The sequence below is a fragment of the Phascolarctos cinereus genome, unplaced genomic scaffold (genome assembly GCF_003287225.1).
Source record: "Phascolarctos cinereus isolate Bilbo 61053 unplaced genomic scaffold, phaCin_HiC Scaffold_1;HRSCAF=81, whole genome shotgun sequence".
Taxonomy (NCBI): domain Eukaryota; kingdom Metazoa; phylum Chordata; class Mammalia; order Diprotodontia; family Phascolarctidae; genus Phascolarctos; species Phascolarctos cinereus.
The window spans coordinates 287237175-287259127 of NW_027555514.1; the positions used below are offsets into that span (position 1 = coordinate 287237175).

General features: G+C 46.5%; 1 protein-coding gene across 1 annotated transcript in view; it reads left to right on the plus strand.

The window, feature by feature from the left end:
- Positions 1–493: 493 nt before the first annotated feature.
- Positions 494–21953, plus strand: part of PARVB (parvin beta) — a 103308-nt gene continuing 81848 nt past the window's right edge. Inside the window, exon 1 of the mRNA XM_020982827.2 lies at positions 494–758. Coding sequence (XP_020838486.1) covers positions 629–758 — 130 coding nt within the window. The 5' untranslated portion in view covers positions 494–628. The remainder of the gene's footprint in view (positions 759–21953) is intronic.

Sequence of the window (21953 nt, forward strand, 5' to 3'; positions counted from 1 at the left end):
GGCTCCTGGTCCGGCCCCATCAGCCTGACTGTGGGAGGCGCCAAGAACGCTTCTGAAAGATTCCGCCTCGGGCATCGGCCGTCGTTGGACCCAATCATCTTGGTGACCTTGGACTTTGGCCTCCATTTTTGTTAAGAGCTTGCGCTGGTCTAGGCGCCCAGAGCGTTCTCTGGAGGACCAACTCTAGACTCCGGGAGGGTGGGCACTGTTTTTAGACCCCTCCCCGATCCAGGGCGTGGCACACAGTAGGCACGCAATAAATGCTCGCTCGCTTGATCTGGGCCTTTATAAAGTGAGGGCGTGGGTGCAGAGCGGGGGTTCTAGTGTCCAGCCGCCAGTGTGGGCTTGGGGATCACGCCCATACCAGCTGCTGGCCCCGGTGGGGGCGGGGTCGGCGCCCCGTGGCCAAGGTCAAGGTCAGCTGGGGCTAGCGGGCTGGCCAGGCCGGGGGCGTGGCAGGGGCGGGGCTCGGGGCGGACCCAGAGATGGGGGCGGGGCTCGGGCCGGACCGAGCTCACGCTCTCACACCGCCCCCAACTCCACTTGGGCTGCTCGTACACGCGCTCCTGCTCCCTGGCAGCCGCGCGCCCATTCCGCCGCCGGTGCCCCCGCCGCCCCCGCCGGCCCCATGTCCGCGCTGCCCGCCGCCCCGCTCCGCTCCCCGGGGCCTCCGCTGCGGCCGCCCCGGACCAAGAAGGACGAGTCCTTCCTGGGCAAGCTCGGAGGCACGCTGGGCCGGAAGAAGAGAGCCAAGGAGGGTGAGTGAGCGAAGCAGGGTCCCTCCCGCCCCCGAACTTGGCTCCCCCCACCCCCAGCGCGGGACCCAGGGAGGGGCGCGAGACCTCCGCTTCCTCCCCCCTTCGCTCTGACCCTCTCACTTTATTCCCTTCCCCCTTCTGAATCTTTCTCACCCTCTCCCTCCTCCCCCTCCACCATCTCTGTTATTCCTCTCTTCCACTCTCCTTCATTCCTTCCTTCCCGCTTCCTCTGCCCCTTCCTCTTCCTCAAACCCCTCCTCCCGCATCTGCCCATTATTTTTTTGCTCTCTTTCCCTCCGCTTGCTCGCCCCTCCTTTGCTCCCCTTCCCTCCCTTCCTTCCTTTCCCCTCTCTTCCCCTCACTCCCCAACTCCCTGAGAAAAGCATTTCACAAACTAGTGGGGGGGGGCTGGGGCACTGTCCTTATGTCATTGCACATGTTTTTTGTGGCCCCCCCACTATTTGCTGGAAACCCACTGAGTTAGATAATGAGGAACCCTGGGATAGCCCAAGTCCTGGCCTAGTCTTGACGGTTCACATCCAGGCCTTCAGGAAAGGAACTGCCTTTCAATATTGATGCAAGAGACAATTATTAAGCACCTACTATGTGTAAAGACCCTGTTTATTTACCCGAGGGTACGAAGATGGAGGGATTAAAAAAAAAAGCCAAACCCCGCTATGATCTCTGAACTGACCTAAGGGAGGCTTGCAGATATTGGACTGGGTTATTTCTTAGATTCTGTTTGATTCTAAAATTCCAACATTTAGCCAGACCCTTACTTCCTCACCTCCATCCCCTCATTTAGTGGTGACAGTTTCCAGTGGCCAGGGATAGCTGTCTATCCCCATTTTTCTGATGAGGACAGTCAAGTCTTTCAGGGTGAGGCCGTTTGCCCAAGGCCTTGAACTAGAGCCGGGCAAGGGTGAAAGCCCAGGTGCTCCTGGCCTGGTGGGTGCCTCAAGTCCTTTCCCCTCTCTCCTCACCAGCCAAGACCCCCCTAATGGCTCGTGGCCTTTGGAGCCTGCATTGGGTGATGAGAGGTGAAAGTAATGGGGGTCCAGTCAGAAACTCGGGCTTGTCAGTCCATGGATTATTTGTGTGTCTCTCTTGGATAAGCAATCTCCTTCAGGCCAAGGGCTCTTATTCACTATGGGCACCTGAGTATTTCAGTACCTTATATTGGACAAGTAAATGACCCCGATACCTCTTAATCCTAACCCTGACTGTTACCCAGGGGCAAAAGTGCTGGGCTTGCCCTTGCTCTTCTCTGCCCATGCCCACTTCGTCTGGGGGGGAAGGAGCGCTGATCCGAGCTGTCCGTCTGGTCTACACACCGTCCTCCCATTCTGGGTTGTGCCTCAGAGGAGTTACATAGGGCTGCCCTTTGTTAGCATACAGAGGCGGAAAGAATCGTGAAAAAACCCAACCTTTACCTGCTGTGAATGATCAGGCACAAAAGGAGGCAGGCAACAAGCATTTATTAAGCTAAGTGCTGAAGATACAAAAAGGCAAAAAAAAAAAAAGAGAGAGAGCGACTCAAAACTACAGCCAAAAAACAAGCCCCTGCCCTCAAGGTGCACATATTCTAATGGGGGAGACAACATGTAAGTAATGAGGTACGTACAAAAATATATACAGAGTAAGTAGGAGATAGTCGGAAAAGAGACATTAGCAGCTGAGGGCCAGAGGTGGGATTTGAACTGAGTCTTGAAGGAAGCCAGGAGGCTGAGGGGAGAAGGGAGAACATTCCAGGCATGGGGCACTGCCAGGGCAAAGGCGTGGAGGTGGGAGATGGATTTGGAGTGGCATGTTGGAGGAATCACAAATAGATTCCTGGGCTGGATTCCAGAGGAGTAAAGTTTTGTGTAGCTTCGTGTCTGAAATTGTGGTCTCTCATGACATCAGTCAGCATTCTGAAGTTCCATTTCAGAGAGTTTTCCTTCCTATTGTTGTGGTCCTCGTGTAAATTGTTGCCTTGGCTGTTTGCTTGGCCAGGCATCAGGTCATATATGTCTCCCGAAGTCTAGGCAGCTTGGTGGGGCGGTGGATAGAAGGCAGCACCTGGGTCAGGAAGACCTGAATTCCGATTCTGCCTCAGACCCTTCCAGCAGTGTGACCCTGGGCAGGATACGGGACCTCTCTCTGTGCCTCATTATCCTCATCTGTCAAACAGGGATAAAAATAGTATCGACCTCCGAAGATTGTTATGAGGATCAAATGAGTTAATATATATAAAGTACTTGGCGAATCTCAAAGCATTGCGTAAGTGCTATCTGTCTGTCTATCATCATTACTATTATTCTCTGAAGTTGTGCCTTCCATTATTTTTATGGGGTGATAATATTCCGTTACATACATGTTATGTTTTTAGCCAGTCACAGTTGATGGTGATCCCCTTTGCCACAAAGCAAAAATCTGCTCCGTGTTTGCGCACATGTGGGTCCTTTCCTTCTGTATTAGACTTCCCCAGGGAACTTGCCTAGTAAGTGATGCTATGCTTCGCGATGACAGGTTCTGCCCAGGTGGGTGTGACAGTCTTTCACAAGGTCCCTCCCCTTGGCACCCAGCAGAGGAAGCCCCCGTCCCAACCTCCTTGTGTGTTAGAAGTAGCATTTCTTTGTCATTAGAAGCAAGATTTTTTTGTCTGGGGGAAGAGTCAATGAGAGAAGATTTTCCATCGGTGCCAGTCATTCAGCCCCGCTCACAACAGTTGTGTTCTCCTTGTTAGGGAGTTAGTGGGAACTCTAGCAGAGAGCAGTTATCTTTGGGAGCACCACACGTGGGGAAGATGCTTAGAAGAGGGAGTGGGGGAGGGGGCGGAGGGTGACCACAGTGAGAGACAGAATAGGGGACTGCAGTTATCCAGAAGTGATTAAGAAGCCAGCATCGGTCCACAAATCTTAGAGATAAATCTTTCACTGAAATGGGATGTTGAGCAAGGATTTTAGCCAAGACTGATGCTCGTTTCCTTGAGCAGGCATTTTAGAAGCCACAAGAAAGGAGATATGATGGCTTTGGTGCTGAATGGTGAGCAGGAAGGGCTGTGTAATTGTGAATCACACCATGACTAACTGAAACCTTTTTCCATCATGTGGTATCCTTGTTTTAGAAAAGGGAACTGTGACAAAATGTGACCGTTGGGAAAAATGGAAAGGAATATTTAAAGTACGTATAACATAGTTCTTGGAAGCCCTGGAAACATTTTCTTTTGAATAAAATTGTATTTTTAAAATTTTTACATCACCTACCTCTCTCCATAGAGCCATCCCTTATAATAAAGAATAAAAAAGAGGAAAAAAGGTTTTCAGCAAAGCTGACCAAACTATTGAAAAACCCTGACATCTGCAAGCTTCCCTCAACCGTGGTCCCACATTTCAGCAAAGCAGAGGGAGGTGCCTGGGGTGCGTCTTCTTTGGGGCCAAAGGTGGTCATTGTAATTTCACAGCATTTGGTTTAAATTGTTTTGTGGTCCTTTCTGCTGATATTGGTGTCGTCGTGGTGAATGTTCTTGTCTTGGTTCTACTGACCTGACTTTGTGCTAGTACGTGGAAGTCTTTCCAAGATTCTCTGAATTCTTCATATTTGTCATTTCTCTCATTATGACCGTGCACCTGAGTTTGTATAGCCGTTTTCCACTCAGAGGACATTGACTCTGTTTCTGAGACTTTTCTTTCTTTTTTTCTTTTTCTTCTTTTCTTTTTTGGGAAGGCATTTGGGGTTAAGTGACTTGCCTAGCATCACACAGCTTGTAAGTGTCAAGTGTCTGAGGTCAGATTTGAACTCAGGTCCTCCTGACTCCAGGGCCGTGCTCTATGCACTGTGCCACGTAACTGCCCCTCTCAGAGACTTTTCATAAAAATGTGTGTATGTATATAAATATGTAAATTTATATGTAATACATAGCACATTTGTATATTATATATTTTATAAGCAAATTATATGTTATTTTAGAAATATATTTATGTATCATTTATTTTATAAATGTAATATATATTTATATGTTATTTGTTTTAGAAATATTATATACACACATATATTCACATACATACATACATACATATACGTACAAACATACATATATGTGTATGTGAAAAGTCTGATAAAACTGACCACAGGATGCCTAAACAAACTCAGGTACATGATTATAATCTATCTATACATATATATTTGTGCATGTATGTATGTACACACACATATGTATATATGCATATTTTTTCTTCTGCACTTGATAAATCTAAAGCTTGAAATTTTATTTAGATATACACACACCTATGAGAACAGGAGGAAGGTTCATGAAATCTTGTATCCAGTACAGATAGCTTGCATTTCTTTTTAAAGACTAGGATACATTCAACATGTTAGTTTCAAAGCTGTCCTGCTTTTCTGTGTCTCCTTTTGAACCTCCTCTGTTCTCTTCTGTATCAAAAGCCCAGGGACAGTGTTTACTGCGGATCAAATTACTCGCACACACTTTCGTGTGTCTATTTGTATCTGACATTTATTTATATAGTGGGAGACACCGTATCGCAGGGGATGGAGGATGGTCAAGATGACAGATTTATTGAATAGAGTTGGAAGGGTCCTCAGGGGCCATCTAGTCCAACCCCTTTATTGTACAGCTAGAGAAACTGAGGGAGAGAGTAGTGTGACTAAGCCCAGGTCACACGGGGTAGAATTAGCACGGCTAGGTGGTCCGCCTCCAAAGCCAGTGATTTTCCCACTGTGCTACACTGCCTTTTGTGAGGTGGGTTCAAATCCAGTTTGGGCTGTCTGTGGGATCATTTAACCCTCCAGTACCTGAGGCTACTTCCTAAGATTATGAGTTGTATTGATCCTCGTTGGTAGGAATTTCTTCCCCAGGAACTCTTCACATCAGTGAAGTTAGAGATCTGATGTAAATTGATCTTTGTGTGTATGTATATTTATTATGTATTACATATGTACACATATACGTGGAGAGAGAGCACAGTAAAGTTTGCAAAGTGCTTCACATAGCTTACTTCATTTAGTTCTTACAACAGTTCTGTGGGATGTTATTAACCCCATTTTGTTAGTGAGTCATTTCAGTGGTATCCAACTCTTCGTGACCCCAGTTGGGGTTTTCTTGGCAGACATACTGGAGTACTTTGCCATGTCCTTTTCCAGCTCATTTTACAGATGAGGAAGCTGAGGCAAACAGGGTGAAGTGACTTGCCCAGGGTCACACAGCTAGGTTGGATTTGAACTCAGGTCTTCCTGACTCCAGGCCCAGTGTGCTCTATCCACTGCACCACCTAGTTGCCCTTATCACCAGGTACAGATGGGGAAACTGAGTCTCAAAGAGGTTAAGAGACTTGTCAATAGTCACTCAATCTTGGAGGTAGAAGTCCATCCAAAATCCTCCTGACTCCTAGTCTAGCACTCTACCCACTCTGTCCCCTGGCCTCCTTCATTGTAACTCACCTTCCTATAGCGCTTTCAGGTATAGACAGCTGTTTGCTGTACTAGGAGGTGGGTAGTGTACATACCATTATCCCCTTTTTACAGATGGAAAAACAGAGACTCCAGGAGATGAAATGACTTGCCCAAGGTCACACATAGTCAGTGTCAAAGGCGTGAGTTGTATCACCTTCCACCTCTAGGGCTCGTGAGCGCTCTCTTCACTAAGCTAAGCCCCCTCTCAAATAGACTGGCTGCTGGGGGAAAACAGTTTGGATCCCTGTTTGAGTAAGACCCTTCCTTTTGCTTGTTGCTCTAGAATCTGTGTTCAAATCCCTACCACTGTTGCTTCTGGCAAGGGCTCATCCTTGTCTCTCACTAGTCAACCAATCAGTCAACATTGATTAAGCACCTACTTTTGTGCCAGGCACTGTGCTAAGCACTGGGGATACCAAAAGAGGCCAAAGACAGTCCCTGCCCTCAAGGGGCTGACAGTCTATCGAGCAGACTACAAACAGATTAGTGCTTGGCCTTCCTTCTTGAACAGGACCATGACCTCAGGAAGGTGATGCCGTGACTTGCAAGTGAATTGGGTTTAAGGGAGGGCCATGCAGAATCATGAGGCTCATTCTGGAGCCATCTGGGTCTGCTGGCCCACTGGAGGCAGCCGCCTACAGACAAGTATGTACAAAGCAAACTCTCCACAGGGTGAATAGGAGATGATTAACCAAGGGAAGACCCCGGGGTTAAGAGGGGATGGGGAAGGCTTCCTGTAAGAGGTGGGCTCTGTGACTTCCCAGACAGAACCCCCTTCTCTGGCTCCAGCGCCTCTCCGTGTCTCACCTTCTCTTAGAATGGCGGGGCCCTGAGAGAAGGCACTATCTGACTCTCCCACTTTTGTACGTGATTCCCCAGCTTGCCCCAATATGCTTGGCACAAAGTAAGCACTTAATAGATATCTTTTCTTTCATTCATTCATTCATTCATTCATTCATTCATTCATTCATTCATTCCCACAGCTGTGGCCCACAGTAAGCACTTAATAAATGCTTTTTCACTCCTTTATTTGTTGAAGTGTGACAACCCCAAATAAGAAGAGCTCTGGGCCTGATGTGTCAGGTCCTGCAGGGACCTCTCAAGTGCTCCCACAGCTTGGGGCTAGCTGAGAGAAGGGTTGCTCGTCCAGAGGGCAGGAAGCCATCACCAGCCTAGGAGGGGGCTGGGACTCCAGGTATTGACTTTCTTCTTTGGAATCCTCTTAATCTCTAGTTGAAGATCTAGCTGCAGATTAAAGCTCTCTGGTGAGTGTAAACTCAGCTTCTCCAAACAACCCCCTTCTCCCTTCCCCCTCCCCACTATTGTTCACAGTAAGGGGTGGTGTGGCTCACTTCTGTGGAGGAAAGGAAGGGGAAGGGAGGGCCACGAGGTAGTGATGGAGCCTGGACGTTCAGGGGCCAGATCTCCCAGAGCAGACCGCTTTTGAAAAACGATTATTAAATTGTAAATGTAGTCATCAAACTCACATTCAGGATACAAAGCGGAACTGGAATGAGGATTGTGGGAGAAACTATGAACCTCTTTTAAGTACACTTTTAAAAAGACATTTATATGCGATTTAACCGGGTAGTAACAGAACTGCCCACAATTGTGGGCATCTAGGTGGCATTGTAGTGCATAGAACTTTGGGCTTGGGGTCAGGAAGACTCATCTTGCTGAGTTCAAATCCAGACACTTCCTAGTTGTGTGACCCTGGGCAAGTCACTTCACCCTGTTTGCTTCAGTTTCCCCATCTGTAAAATGAGCTGGAGAAGAACATGGCAAACCACCAGTATTTCGGCATGAAAACTCCAAATAGGGTCATGACATGACTGAAAATGACTCAGTAAAATGGAATTACTCTGTTTCTACCTCCTATACTTTTTTGTGCATTAAAAAATGCTTTATTGATGCTTTTTTCTATGTCTGTCACTGTTTACTAGCCTTCCCCCTCCCCCAGTAGATATGCCCCCTTCTCCTAAACATGGAGAGCCAAGTAAAATCAGCCAGTGCATTGGGTCCCTAGGCGACAGGGTGGCTCCTTCTGGGCCTCTAGCACGTCCCTACTCTGTTATCTGAAGTCAGGATTGGACAGTGCTTTGGGTGGAATTCTGGGGTCTCTCCAACTTTCCTGCTATCAGTACTGTGCTGATCCCATGGACAGCCAGTGGGGTGGGGTGGGGTGAGGACCTTGATATTTCAGAAATTGCATTAAACATTTTAAGTAAAAATCAAAGATTTTTTTTTGGGGGGGAAAAGAGGTATGTTTTTCTTTTCTTTCCTATTCCATAGGTGGCTAAGTGGTGCCTTTTCGTTGGGAATGTATTATCAAAGAATAGTGATCACCGATGGAATTTCTGAAGTGCCAGAACTGTGTTTCTCGCCCTCGCCCCCAGCCCTCCCCTCCCCAAAGCAAAGTTATTTGATGAAAGTACCATAGGAAAAGTGGTAGTAGAACATATCCCCTAAACCTGAGCTGCACCCTCCTACAAGCACGTACACGGTCAGTAGGAGGAGTGGACACACATAGAGTATTTATATGACCTCCCATAGTGCCCAGGGGGAGCAAGCGATGTGTATAGGGCCTTCCAGGGATGTTGTCGTGACACTCTGCTAATCTGCTTGGATAAATTACTTCTCTCCCTCCCTCTCTCTTTTGCTTTCTCTCTTTCTCCCTCTCCTTTTCCCTCCCTCTTCCTCTCTTTTCCTCTCCTATCTGTCTCTTTCTCTCCCCTCCCCCTCCCTCTCTTATCTCTCTCTCTCTCTCTCTCTCTCTCTCTCTCTCTCTCTCTCTCTCTCTCTCTCTCTCTCTCTCTCCCTCTCTCCCTCCCTCCCTCCCTCCCCCCCTCCCCCTCTCTCTGTTACTCTTTTTTATCTCTCAGTTTCTTGGCCTGTAAAATGCAGATGTTTGGACTTGATGGCTTGGAAGGTCCCTTCCCACCCTAAATCTAGGATTCTGTATATACCCGTCACTGCAAATAAGCCTCCTCAATTTCTTGGGACTTTATTTTACCTCTTGACTGGAACCGTGGTGCTGTTTGACTTTTCCCATTGTTGAGAGTTAGTTTTAGATAAAAACGAAGATGACAGTTTGTTGGGCTGTGGCTCTTTCAGCTGGTAGTTTTGAAAAGGCAGAATTGTGTTTCAGGGCCAACTGGATCCTAGGCGTGGTCCCTTTAAAATTAGCCCCTTCCCCAAGCAGCCCTGGGGGAGGGGGGCTTGGAAATCACTTCCCTGTTTTTCCTTCCCTGCTTAAGAGGAAGTGACTTGGATTTCAAGCGTTGCTTGGTGTGGCTTAATCAAACTTCCTTTGATTATTCTTTCCATTATTATCTTTCTAGCCAGTGTTTCTCCTAATTTGTTCCCCCAATCCACATAAGCCTCCCTGAACATATATGCCTTTCAAGAAGGCTGGAGGCCGAAGCCCCTGACAAAAGGGCTCCCTGAAATGAGGAGCTCTTATTAGTGAATCAAGCCTGGTTTGAGGTAGTAGCCGTTGTCCACCGAGGGCTTTGGTGTGATTATTATTGTTATTAGTTACCATTTTTAGGGATATTTTTGGCATTGTTTTTATTTTCCCTCCTGGCACATAGGAGTCACTTGCTAACTACTTATTAATTGCTTGATTCTGATTCAGATGCTATGATCCTCATCCGGAATGATCATTCCATTAGCCCTTGACTGAAAAAGCACGTATTTCCATACTTTGAATTTGGAAGGGTGTCTTTTCATCATGGATCAGCCTTGAACTTGAGTTGTTTTAGAAAGTATAACTACTTTGCTACCTTGGTTTGAAAAAAAAATATGTATGTACACACACATACAAACACACACATACATACATACAATATATATACATACACACATATATAAGTGATTATCTTTTGGGGGGTTTTGCTAAAAAAAAGTGCATTAAAATTTAAAAAAGACATGATCATTTCTGCCTCAGACTTCACATAGCACTGGTATCTTTGTTACATCCCCATTTCTTTTCCTTTTCTTTTCCCCATTTCTTTTCTCCATTTGTCCCATGGCTGAACCACATGGGCTCCATTGAGGGAAAGCTTGTACAGAGAGATGAACGAAGGGTTAAAGGAAGATGCCCAGAGATTTTATTTTATGCCTTGTCTAGTTATTCTAGTTCTATTCTTTCCTCTTGTGTTTTGTGATTGTTACCCAGAAACACTGTTGCTTTTGTGGTTTTATTGAATATGCTATTACTTTAGAGTATCAATTGTCTCGATTTGTGACTTTGCTGATTCCATATGGTTTTCTATGGATACCATGTCATCAACAAATAGGGATACATTTGTCTCTTTTTTGCGCATCTTTATGCCTATAATCTCCGTGCTATTTCTAATTTTTCTAGAATTATGTCAAAGTACACGAGGGAAAGGAGCATCCTTACTTTACTCCTGTATTCATTGGGGAAGCTTTTAGTGTCCCCCCCCCTTTTTTTTTTTTTTGGCTAGGCAGTGGGTTTAAGTGACTTGCCCAGAGTCACACAGGTAGTGTCAAGTGTCTGAGGCCAGATTTGAACTCAGGTCCTCCTGACTCCAGGGCTGGTCCTCTATCCACTGTGTCACCTAGCTGCCCCAGTGTTTTCCTTTTGCCTATAATGCTAGAATTGGGTTTTAGACATAAACAGCCTCAGTTCCACCTTTTCTGGTATTATTGGACTTTTAAGTTGGTTTCTTTTTAGTGTGGTGTGACTCTCCTCCGTATTATGTGTGCCTCACTACAACCTTGTGAGGTAGGGACTGAAGTGGTAATGATCTCCATTTGACCAAAGAGGAAACTGAGGCATAGAGTGATTTGCCCTAGTGAGTTGCTTAGTCAAAGAGCATGAACTAAGGCCTGTTTGTCTTAATTCACAGGCTAGAGTTAACCTACTTTATCCTTGGAAATCATTCTTTGGCTACATGACTGTTAGTGGCTGTGTTAGTCTTTCGTAAATCCTTGAGATCCTTGGGTTTTCAGAAGTGGCTCCTTGCAGATTCTTGACTTTTCCCATTTTAATTTCAGTAGACATTGCAAAGCTTCTCTCAGGGGAAGGGAATAATCATTTATAATAGCACCTACTATGTGTCAGACACTATGTTAGCTGTTTTTTACAAATAATATCTCATCGATCTTCACAACAGCTTTGTGAGGTTGGTGCTGTTATGATCCCCGCTTGATAATGGAGGAAACTGAGGCAGACTTGCCCAGGGTCACATTTGAATTTGGATCTTCCTGACTGTGGGCCCATTGCTCTATCCCACTGCATGCATTCCATGCCAAAGCAGGTGTTTTGGACTCTGAAGTGCTATGTGGGTTAAATCGGATATTATTATTACTCCCTCCCCCCTCGCGCCCCCCAGCTAGGAAATGAGAATGTTTTCCTAACCAAGATTCGTCTGTGGGAAGCTCTGCTGGGCTAGCAGCCACTTTTCCTCTGCTTATGTTTTTACAAGTGAATAACAGTCTGGAGATGTTGAGAGGGTTTTTTTAAGGTTTTGATTATCTTAGGTTTGCTTTTTAATCAGCCTCCGGAACATTGGTCCTGAATGAGGTGGTGGCCAAGAGTGAGGAATGTCGCATTTACTGTCAGATGGGTTAATGTGTTGGCTGGTTGAGCTGAATTTTAAAACAAACTTGCATTTTTATTAATGCCTTATTTTTATGTTGCCTTCATTTCAAAGTGTCTTCTCCACACCCCCACCTCCTTTGACCAGGGAACCATGCTTCCTAACATAGACTGAAAAAGAGAGTTAAAAAACAAAAAAAACAAACCAAGGTGCAAAACTGTCCGACTGGCCAACGGAATCTGGTAGCACGTGGGCTGCTCCGCACCTGGAGTCCCCCATCTCTGCCAAGAATGGAGGGAGGTGCGCTTGCTAGTCTGTTCATAGGGGCCAGTCTTGGGCGTTCTAGTTATTCAGCTTCGGTTTCTTTATGCTTATTTTGAAGTGGTTCCCCCCCCCCCCCTTTTTTTAAAGTCTTGGTACAAGAGAAGACTTGTTGGGGAGGGCAGGGTTCTATTTAGAGAGGAATGTCCTGGGTGAAAGCAAAAGGCATCATCAATGCTTAAAAAAGAAAGGCGTTTGACAGGCAGGTGGCGGAGGGCTTAATCTTGGCGGGGAGAGCCCGAAAGAAAGCTCACTAACACGGAGAGCCGTTTATGTGGATGACTGGCAGCCGGCGGAAGCACAGTCTGCCCTTTTACCCAAGTGCAAGTCAGACACAGGCCAGATGGCCACCTGTGTGGGGGGGGTGCCTTGGGGGATTCTGGAGGGAGTTTGTCTGGCCACCTTCTGAGGTCCCTTCCGTCTTCAATTCTGTCTTCAGTCTCTCCTTTATGGACCATATGAAGAGATGGAGACTAGATGACTATGGTTGGAAAGATTCAGAACTGGTCTCCTTCCCTTTCCTGGTCAGTCAAGACCCAAAGACTGAATTTTATGAGTTGATACCAGATTGGTGTGGAGTGTTTGCTGGCTCTGTCCAGTGCTGGGATCCCATTCAGTGGCTCTGATGAAGGCGTGCTAATCGTGTTTTCAGGTGAAGCAGAGTTTTGAGGGATGGCTTTGAAAATGCTGGACAACAGAATTGGCAACAAAAAAGATTTTAACTTATTGGCATGACAGGCTAATTTAGTAAGACAGGATTTAAGCAGGGCAAATGTAAAGTCCCGTACCATACATCTGTGATCTAGAATGGGGGAGAGGAGTGTGTGTGTGTGTGTGTGTGTGTGTGTGTGTGTGTGTGTGTGTGAATGTGCAGGACATTGCTACAATGCTGAGCCAGCCTTAAATAAAGAGATTTTTAATACTATGAGGGAGAAAACAAACATTTACCAAGCACCTGCTATGGGCCAGGCCCTATGCTAAACACTTTCCAGATCTTTATTTGATCCTCACAACAATTCTGGGAGGTGGATGCTCTTATTATCTCCATTTTACAGTTGGGGAAATTGAGGCAAGCAGCAGTGAAGTGACTTGCCCAGAGTTACCCAGCTTACAGAATCTGAAGCTAGATTCGAACTCGGGTCTTCCTGACTCCAGGTCTGGTGCTCTATCTACTGGGCCACCTTGATGCCTCCAAAGGAGGACTGGAAAATTACTGCAGCTTTTATGGTTGCTGTCTTATCTCTTGGAGAGGCCTAGTGCCTTGTGCCTGGGGCTAGGAAAAGCTTGTGACGCCTTTATCTCTGGCCCTGGGCTCCTGGAGGCTCCCTGGGATTATGAGACCCAGGTCTCCCTAGCACTGCTCATCTGTAGTCCCCACAGTTTCCTTGGGTCATGTTTCAGTTTTTAAAGATTTTTATAATTTTCCCTCTCCCAGCAAGAAGATATCCACCCAATACGATGGAAAGAATGTGTGCTCAGAAGTTAGAGGTTCTGAGTTCAGCTCTAGTGCCATTGACATTACTGTTGTGACCTTCAGCAAATCACTTTCTCTCCCTGGGCCTCAGTTTCCTTCTCTGTAAAAAAAGAGGGTTGGACCTCTGGGGTCCCTCCTTGGTCCATCCAGGCGTCTTTACTCCCTGGGTGACTTTGGACAAGTCTCTTAACTTCCTTGGGCTGAAGGGGTTGGATTCAGTGGCCTCTGAGGTCCCTTGCGGCTCTCAGAATGTGATTTGCAAAGAGCAGGACTCTGGACACCTCATCTGTTCTATGGATGCTCTCTTCCATTTGGCCTCTGCTCAGGACCATCCTGACAGAGGTCATGGTCAGCCAAGGGCCCATTTCCTGGACTTGGACTTTGATGTTTCGGACTTTCCCCAAAAGGCAGGGCCTTTAATTTCTGTCTTGGCATTCCCATGTCAGATGCCTGTTGGTTGATCAGTGTGGCTCATTGGAGGATTACGGCGTAGTCACTCTGAGAACTGAAATCTTGGCGTCTCTCAAAGGTCCTTGGTACGATCTTAGCACGTGCGTGGGTGCACCTTGTTGGGGGAAAGACTCTAAGCTTCTGCTTGGCTCTTGGGTCAAATGGTTTCTCCTGCTATCAGCAAACAAACAGCAGTATTATTCTTGAATTTCCTTTACCTTTCGCTTGGTTGGGTGACTGTGAAAACATAGGCTTCTGCAGGAAGGTACATGGAAAGTCCCATCTGCTCCCTCCTCATTCTCCTCAAAGATACCCTCAATGCATATTGTTGTTCAGTTGTGTTTTGTGACCCCATTTGGGGTTTTCTTGGCAAAGACACTGGAGTGTTTGCCATTCCCTTCGTTAGCTCCTTTTACAGATGAGGAAACTGAGGCAAACAGGGTGAAGTGACTTGCCCAGGGTCACACAGCTAGGAAATATCTGAGACCTGATTTGAACTCAGGTCTTCCTGACTCCAGGCCGGGTGCTCTATCCGCTGAGCGACTTAGCTGCCCCTTGCAAAATGCAATTTCCCTGATTATCTCTTTTAATTATATAATTTTCACGAAGTTTTTTTGCAGATGAGAAAGCAGTCATTTGGATCCTTAGTTAATAATGTCCTCTTGACTGCAATATTTGGATAATAAAACTGTCTGAGACTTCCCCCAGCCCTTCCCCCCTCCCTCCAGTCGTTCGGTGTTTTCATCTCCGTCAGATTTCTTGAAAATCCATCCTTTGGTGTTTTCGAAGCTCGGCAGCCTCTTTGCTGTGTTCTGGGCCCATCCCAGCCCCATCCCAGCCCCATCCCAGCTGCCCTTCCTGCCTTTGTGTTATGGAGGGCCATTTCTGTTTCCTCATGTGACTCAGAAGCAACCGCAGCGGTAGAGTCCAAATGTGAGCATTCCACTGTCAGTGATGAGGAAAATGGGTTGTGTTTTGTTCATGGGAAGATCTGGCCCAGTGGGGTCTCACACTGAATTTCCTACAAACGTCCTTTCCCTTCATGACTCCTCACTGTTTTGAGAGGTGTGAATGTGATATTCCATCATCTTTCTCTGTAAGGTTTAAAACAATAAAACAAAAACCCCATTATATTGTTACACCATCACTTTTCAGATACAGCCCCTCCCCCTTTCCTTTCCCCAGTGAGCTATCCCTTCTAACAAAGAAAAAAAGGGAGCTTAAGAAAATTAGCCAGAGCCTGGGCCAAGTCTGAGAGTGTGCTTTGTGTTCCGTACCCATGGTCCTCTGCCTTGAGAGAGAAGGGAGACAAGTTCTTTTCTTGTCTGTCCTTCAGGGACCGGCTTGGTCAGTATACGGAGCTTTCAGCTTGGTTTTTTCCCTCCTCCATAATGAATTTACAGTCTCAGTTGGTATCTCCCTTGGCCGCAGGGTCTTGAGGCTTGCTGCTTGGGTGGAGGGTCAGCTGTCGCTGCCTGAGGGCTCCTTGGTTTCTTTGTAGTGATTGCTTTACTCTTGGTCAAATGGCTGTGAATGAAAGGGTGACTGGCTGATCTGACGGTCTCATCCTTCATCCCTTCTTCATTTTGTGATGTGAACAGCTCAGGATGGTGTTGTTATCATTGCGATTGGCGTCATCTCCTCTTCATCTTTTCCTTCCAGCTTGGTGTTGATTTTGACCCTTGCTCTTACAAATTAATGGTCTAGCGGCACACAAGTAGTTTGGAGATCGGTAATGAGAGATTTTCTGTCTGTCAAAATGCAATCACATTTTCTATGGGTTGTCAAATGTCATCGATGCTTGCCTTGTCTGGTGCCTTCTGACTCTATTGAAGAAAGTACCTAGGGATTTGGAACTGTGTCCAAGAAGTTGCAAACCTGTGCCTACCCTTTGACCTAGCAACATCACAAATAATGTAGCTATTTATACATCAGCACTTTAAGGTTTGCAAAGAGCTTTATGTATATTAACTCATTGTATCATCACAATGACCCTATTATTATCCCCATTTTACAGATGAGGAAATTGAGGCACACTGAAGTTGTGACTTGCCCAAGGTTACACAGCTAGTATCTGAGGATTTGAACTCAGATTTTCCTGACTCCAAGTTCCACGTTCTATCAGCTATTCTCCGTAGCCGTATAGATCTAGACCACAAAGAGATCTGAGAAAGAGGAAAGATTCTCATGTGTGTGAAAATGTTTGTAACGGTTCTTTTCATGGTGTGAAAGAATTGGGAATGAAGGGGGTGCCCGTTAATTAGGAAATGAATGAACAAGGTTATGTTATATGTATGTGATGGAATGCTGTAAGAAATGATGAAGGGGATGGAGAAACCTGGGAAGACTGGAATGAACTGATGCACAGTAAAGTAGAGCCAGGTTCTTCTGGTCCAACGGTTACAAAGACGTAAAAATGGATAACTCTGAAAGACTGAGGAATTCTTTTTTTAAATTTTTTAAAAATTTATTTATTTTTAGTTTTCAATATTCACTTCCACAAGTTTTTGAGTTCCAAATTTCTCACCCCTCCCCCCACCCCAAGATGGCATGCATTCTGAATACCCTTTCCCCTGGCCTGTCTTCTCTTCTGTCTCTCCCCCCTCCCTTCTCTCATCCCCTTCCCCTTCTATTTTCCTGTGGAGCAGGATAGAAAGACTGAGGAATTCTGACCAGCACGATGACAACCATGATTCCAGGTACTTATGATGAAACGTGCTTCTCATACTGCCTGATAGAGGGAGGATGGAGAGGCACTTTTTCTGGTCGTGGCCAATGCAGGAATTTGTTTGACTTTATACGTTTATGATGGGTTTTATTTTTCGTTCTTTTTTTTTCTTTTCTTTTTTAAGGCGATTGGGGTTAAGTGACTTGCCCAGGGTCACACAGCTAGTGTCAAGTGTTCAGCCTGAGTCTGAATTTGAACTCAGGTCCTCCTGATTTCAGGGCCGGTGCTCTATCCACTGTGTCACCTAACTGCCCCCTTTTTCGTTCTTTTTTCAGTAGAAAAGGTGATTTTTGCTAATTGAAAAAAAAATTAAAAAAGAAAGTGCCCATGATGTTTAGGTGGGAGACATTTAAGTGAGCTACAGCCCCTTCTCTCTCCCTCTCCCCCGTCATTATTGGAAACAAAGAAACAAAGCAAACCCCTTATAATAAATATGTATTATTGAGCAAAACAAATTCCCTCACTAGCTGTGTCCAAAAATGCACATCTCATTTCAGCAGTGTGCTGATAAATGTTTAACAACTGACTCTCCAGGAAAAAAAAAGTCCTATTTAAATTTAATTTGTATCGTTAACATTTTCTGTGTCACTCTTCAAAGTCTAGACAATCAGTAAAACAATAAATCAAGCCCTAATTTGTGGGGTTTGCAATTTCCGAAGTGTTCATGCTCCCACTGAAAATTTAACCATCAGCTCAAGCTGGTAAGAGCCGGTTCTAGCATGTTCCTGCTCGTTATTTAGCCTGAGTCCGCTCTGCCAGGAGGTGAGCAGCACGCTTCATCACGGGGCCTTTAGAGTCCTGGTCAGTCAACCTGACTGATCATTGCATTGGTCCGAGTTGCGCAGTTTTCCCTTACGTTGCTCTGGCTGCTGGACGTTTCTGCCTCTTGGTCCTTTGTCCCAGGAGTGACCCAAGTATCCCAGGAAATGGTGGTTTGTTGGGGGTTTTTTTCCTTTGGGCATAAGATGAAACTAACTCAAGGGATCAAGCAGCATCTGTTTGGTGCCAGGCACGGTGCCAGGGTGCTGGGGATGCCAAGACAAAGCAAAATAGTCCCCGTCATCAAGGAACTTGCATTTGATTTGAGGCGGCTACGTGCTCATGAGTAATTGCATACATGAAATAGAAGGTGAATTTGTGCCTGGAGGCAGTCAAGAAAGGCCTGCTGAAGAAAGTGAGCTGAGCCTTGCAGGACAAGAGGGATTCGAAGAGATGGAATGAAGAGGGAAAGCATTCTAGGCATAGGACACAGCCTGGGCAAAGGCCTAGAGGTGGGAGATGGAATGGTATGTGTGAGGAGCAGTGCTTGGCACACAGTGGGTCCTTAATAAATGCCAGTTGACTTAACAAAGAGGTGCTGGTGGAGCAAAGTGAGTTCTGCTGAGACTGTACCTGCTGTCCAAGGCCCCTCCGAGTCACGTGGGACACAGGCTTGGCACTCCTTTGCTGGCTTATGAATTCTTTGGCCATAACAATCCCGAAGAAGTCAAAGATTCATTTTTTCCAGAAAATTAGGATTTGATGAATGGCCGATGAGCAACTTTTGTCCAGTGCTTTTGGGAGGACACCGTATGTTCTGTGTGCTTCTGGGGTCCAGGGTGGGACAGTAGGAAGAACCCGGGCTCTGAAGTCAGAGGACCTGGGTTCAAATGCTGCCCCTTAGACTTATTCCTGCTGTGACTCTGGGTGAGTCACCTCGCTTCCCTGGCCTCAATTTTCCTCCTTTGTGGAAGGAGAGGTTGGGAGTAGGTGACCTTTGGGAACCCTCCCAGCTCTATATTTAGGATTCTGTCCCTTTTACTTATTCAGTGTCATGAGGAGAGATGCAATAGATATTATTCTCTCTGTTTTACATATGGAGAAACTCATTAGGCTCAGAGAGGGAAGCGATCTGGTCCATGGTCACACAGCTAAGTAAGCATCAGATTTGGACCTAGGTCTCTCCTTCCTGACTCTTGCCAGGAAAGCCTGCTGACTCTCCCAATTTGAATTTATTAAGTTGTTTGGTTAAAAATATGCTGGCGCGATAGGAAGAGATACCCACAGATACCTGTCAATTACACTCCTCTTCCTGCTGCTATCTGCATTTCCCCTCCCTGAGTGTCTTTGTGCTTTCTTAAGGGAAAAGTGGTCTGTGTTCAGCTTGCCTAGAAAACATCTTATTAGGGTAATGAGAGTTTAATGATTTAGTATTTCCTTGGAGCAGAGCACAAGGCGGTCTAGTGCCATTGTGTGCAGCTGGCTTTTTGTTTTCAGTTAGGCTTCATTTCCTTGTAAGCTCCCGTCTCCCCAGTCACTCAGCTCTTCTTCCCAAGCACCCTTTCCTTCTGCTGCTTGCCTCTAATTCTCTGGGGTGGAAGGTTCCCAGAATCCCCACCCCAATTGGCTTAATCAAGACCCAAGCACAGTGTTGTCACCAGAGGGAGGGAGGGAGGTTGTTATTATCTGCTCTTTATCATAATAGATTTTCCAGGCTTATTGTTGGGTGGTTCTGTTTCATCCTTCCCCACCCCCACGTCCCCCAGCTGTCAGATGGAAGTAGGAAGATGTGTGGTGAAAGATGAAATCCCCTCAGTTCCCTCCAAGGGCCCCCACGAGGCCAACCCTCTTTTTTATGGAGGAAGAGAAAGTGATTTGGGGTTCCAGGATCATGCCTGGCAATATCCATATCCCCTCGGCCACTGAGAATCCCCTCGCTCCCTTGCCACCTTCTCCTCTCCCTGCCAGCTGCCCGTGCCTTGTGTTTATTGTGGTTATAGTTCTCATATGCTTGTATGGGTCCGTGTCTCCCCGTTAGAATGTAAGCTACTTGAGGTCAGGGCTTGTTTTGCATTTGTCCTTTTACCTTCTGGCAGAGCAGGTGTTTAATGATCCTTGGGGATTGATGGATGGCCCGAAGTGGGTGATGGCATTCCTTTGGGCAGTGGTCTGGGAAGGTTATTTCTGGGACCTGTCAAGTTTCATAAACCTTCCCTTATTCATTCATTCATTCCCTTCATCTATCTATCTATCTATCTACCTATATATCTGTCTGTCTGTCTATCATCTTATCTATTTTTATTTGAGCACTGATGACATCCTACCCAGTCAGTCTGGAGAATTTGGTATTTTCCATTTTCTGCAGGACACTTCCCCCTTCCCCCTCCCAGCCCCATCCCATTCCCTAGTGCCTGTTCCACACTAGACATTCCTATATTCTTCCAGCAACCCTCATGAGGGCTGATTTCTGTTCCCCTCACCATCTCAGTCACCCTCCTCAGTATACTCAGACTTGTCCACCAACATGCTGCTCAGAATTAGCTACGTTATCCTCCCCCGTTATCTGATATCATTTATCTGCATATGATTATAGATTTTTCAGCCAGAAGGAACTTTAGAGACCTTTTAACAGATGAGGAAACTGAGGCCCAGGGAGGTGGATGTGACTTAACCAGTGGCTGTAAGTGACCAGAGGTGGGATTTTCCCCCAGCTCTTTTTGATCCCAAACCTACGATTCTTTCTGCTGGTAGAGTCTAAGCTCTGTGAGGTCAGAGACTTTAAAATGTCTGTCTTTGTGTTTGGGGCACTTAGCACATAGCGTGGGTAATGAATGATTGCCAATGGATGAAGGGTTTCCATTTGAGATTCTCTTCGGTGCCCCAGCTCTGTTTTCCACACCTAGGCCTGGGGTGGTGGAGGGCCCTGAGCTGTGCTCTTAGGCCAGCCTTGGGAGCCAGGGCTGGGGCCCCATCACTCTCGTGGGCTGATGTCCCCGATAATTGAAAGGAAGTCTCTTGCTTCCTGGGGAGCTCAGTGATAGATAGAGGAGGCCTGTGTCCCGTCAGCAGCTGCACTGCAGCCCCCAGGGCAGGCTGGGAAAGAAAGCCTCCTTTAGATTCACCAGGCAGGTCCATTCATGAGCCTTGAGAACCGACATAAAAGAAAGCATTATTGTCCACTCCCAAGGCAGACTTGGCTGGCTGAGACTCATGAAAACATGGGCATTTGTGCCATAATTAAGCAGTATCTGCTTATCCTAATTCTTTATTAAAAACAGGAATCATTGCGCTATTAGCAACATTTACCCTCTGAAAAGCACAAGAGACTGGGTCACTTCTTGCCTGGCCTCCTGCCTCCTGATCAGCCTCTCTGCCTCCAGGCCTTTCCTTTCTCCAGATACTCCTAAAGTGCAGGTCCGCTCAGGCCATGCCCCATCCAGGAAGCGTCAGTGGCTCACCATTACCAGTAGGAGATGCTCCTTTCTTTGGCGTTTAAAGCGCTTAACAAGGACAAGCCTATCTTTCCAGGCTGATGACCTAGTAGACCTTGCTCCAGCCAGAATGGCTGACTTGTTGGCCGGCTTGTAGGTGCTTAATAAATGCTTCTAGGTTAGTTATTAGACACTGGCTGTAGTGATATGTTCTGTCTGTATCTTACATGTATGTAATTCTTAGCATGTTGTCACCCTCATTAGATTAGAAGCCCCTTGAGGGTAGAGAACATCTCTCTTTTCTTTCTCTGTATCCCCAGAACCTTAATGGGGTACCTGGCACACAGCAGGTGCTTAATAAATGCTTCACAGTGATGATGATTTTCTATCCATGGAAAGTACATGTGGAATCAGCCCCTGTCTCATTACCTTCCTAGCAATTCTGTGTGGGAACTGAGTTTACTTAAAACAGTGGAAAGAGCCCCAGACCTGTGGTCAGGAGCCCTACTTGGGCTCCCGGTGGTGACTCATATCATTTTCTGGCCTTCGTTTCCTGGTGTGTAAATGGAGAGAGGGATATCTGCTGCCCCCCTCCTCACGGAGCGGCCGTCAGGGAGGGACTCAGTCTGTGGCATCACGGACTGTATGTGAGTGGTGATGGCTGTGGTTTTTATTTCTGTCCATTTAAATTGGTTCACAGAGAGTTTCCTAGGACCAGCTATACCAGAGAACTCAGTCCTGGCCCAGGATCATGGCATTCGAGGCAGCTCCAGCCCAGCCCCCTCCTGAAGCCCAGAGGGATTAGGACCACCATGGCTGCTGCCTTAAACATGGTTTTGCAGAGATGAGTGGGATGGGAGCATCGGCGCAAATTCCTAGTGTGTTCCCTAGGCTTTAAATGCTGGAGGTCAGCCTTCCATTGCCACCCCCTGCAGGAGCCTGTTTGAGGAGAGTGACCACTAGAGGGGGCAAGAGAACCTCATTCTCCCCCCTTGCCTTTTTTTCTTT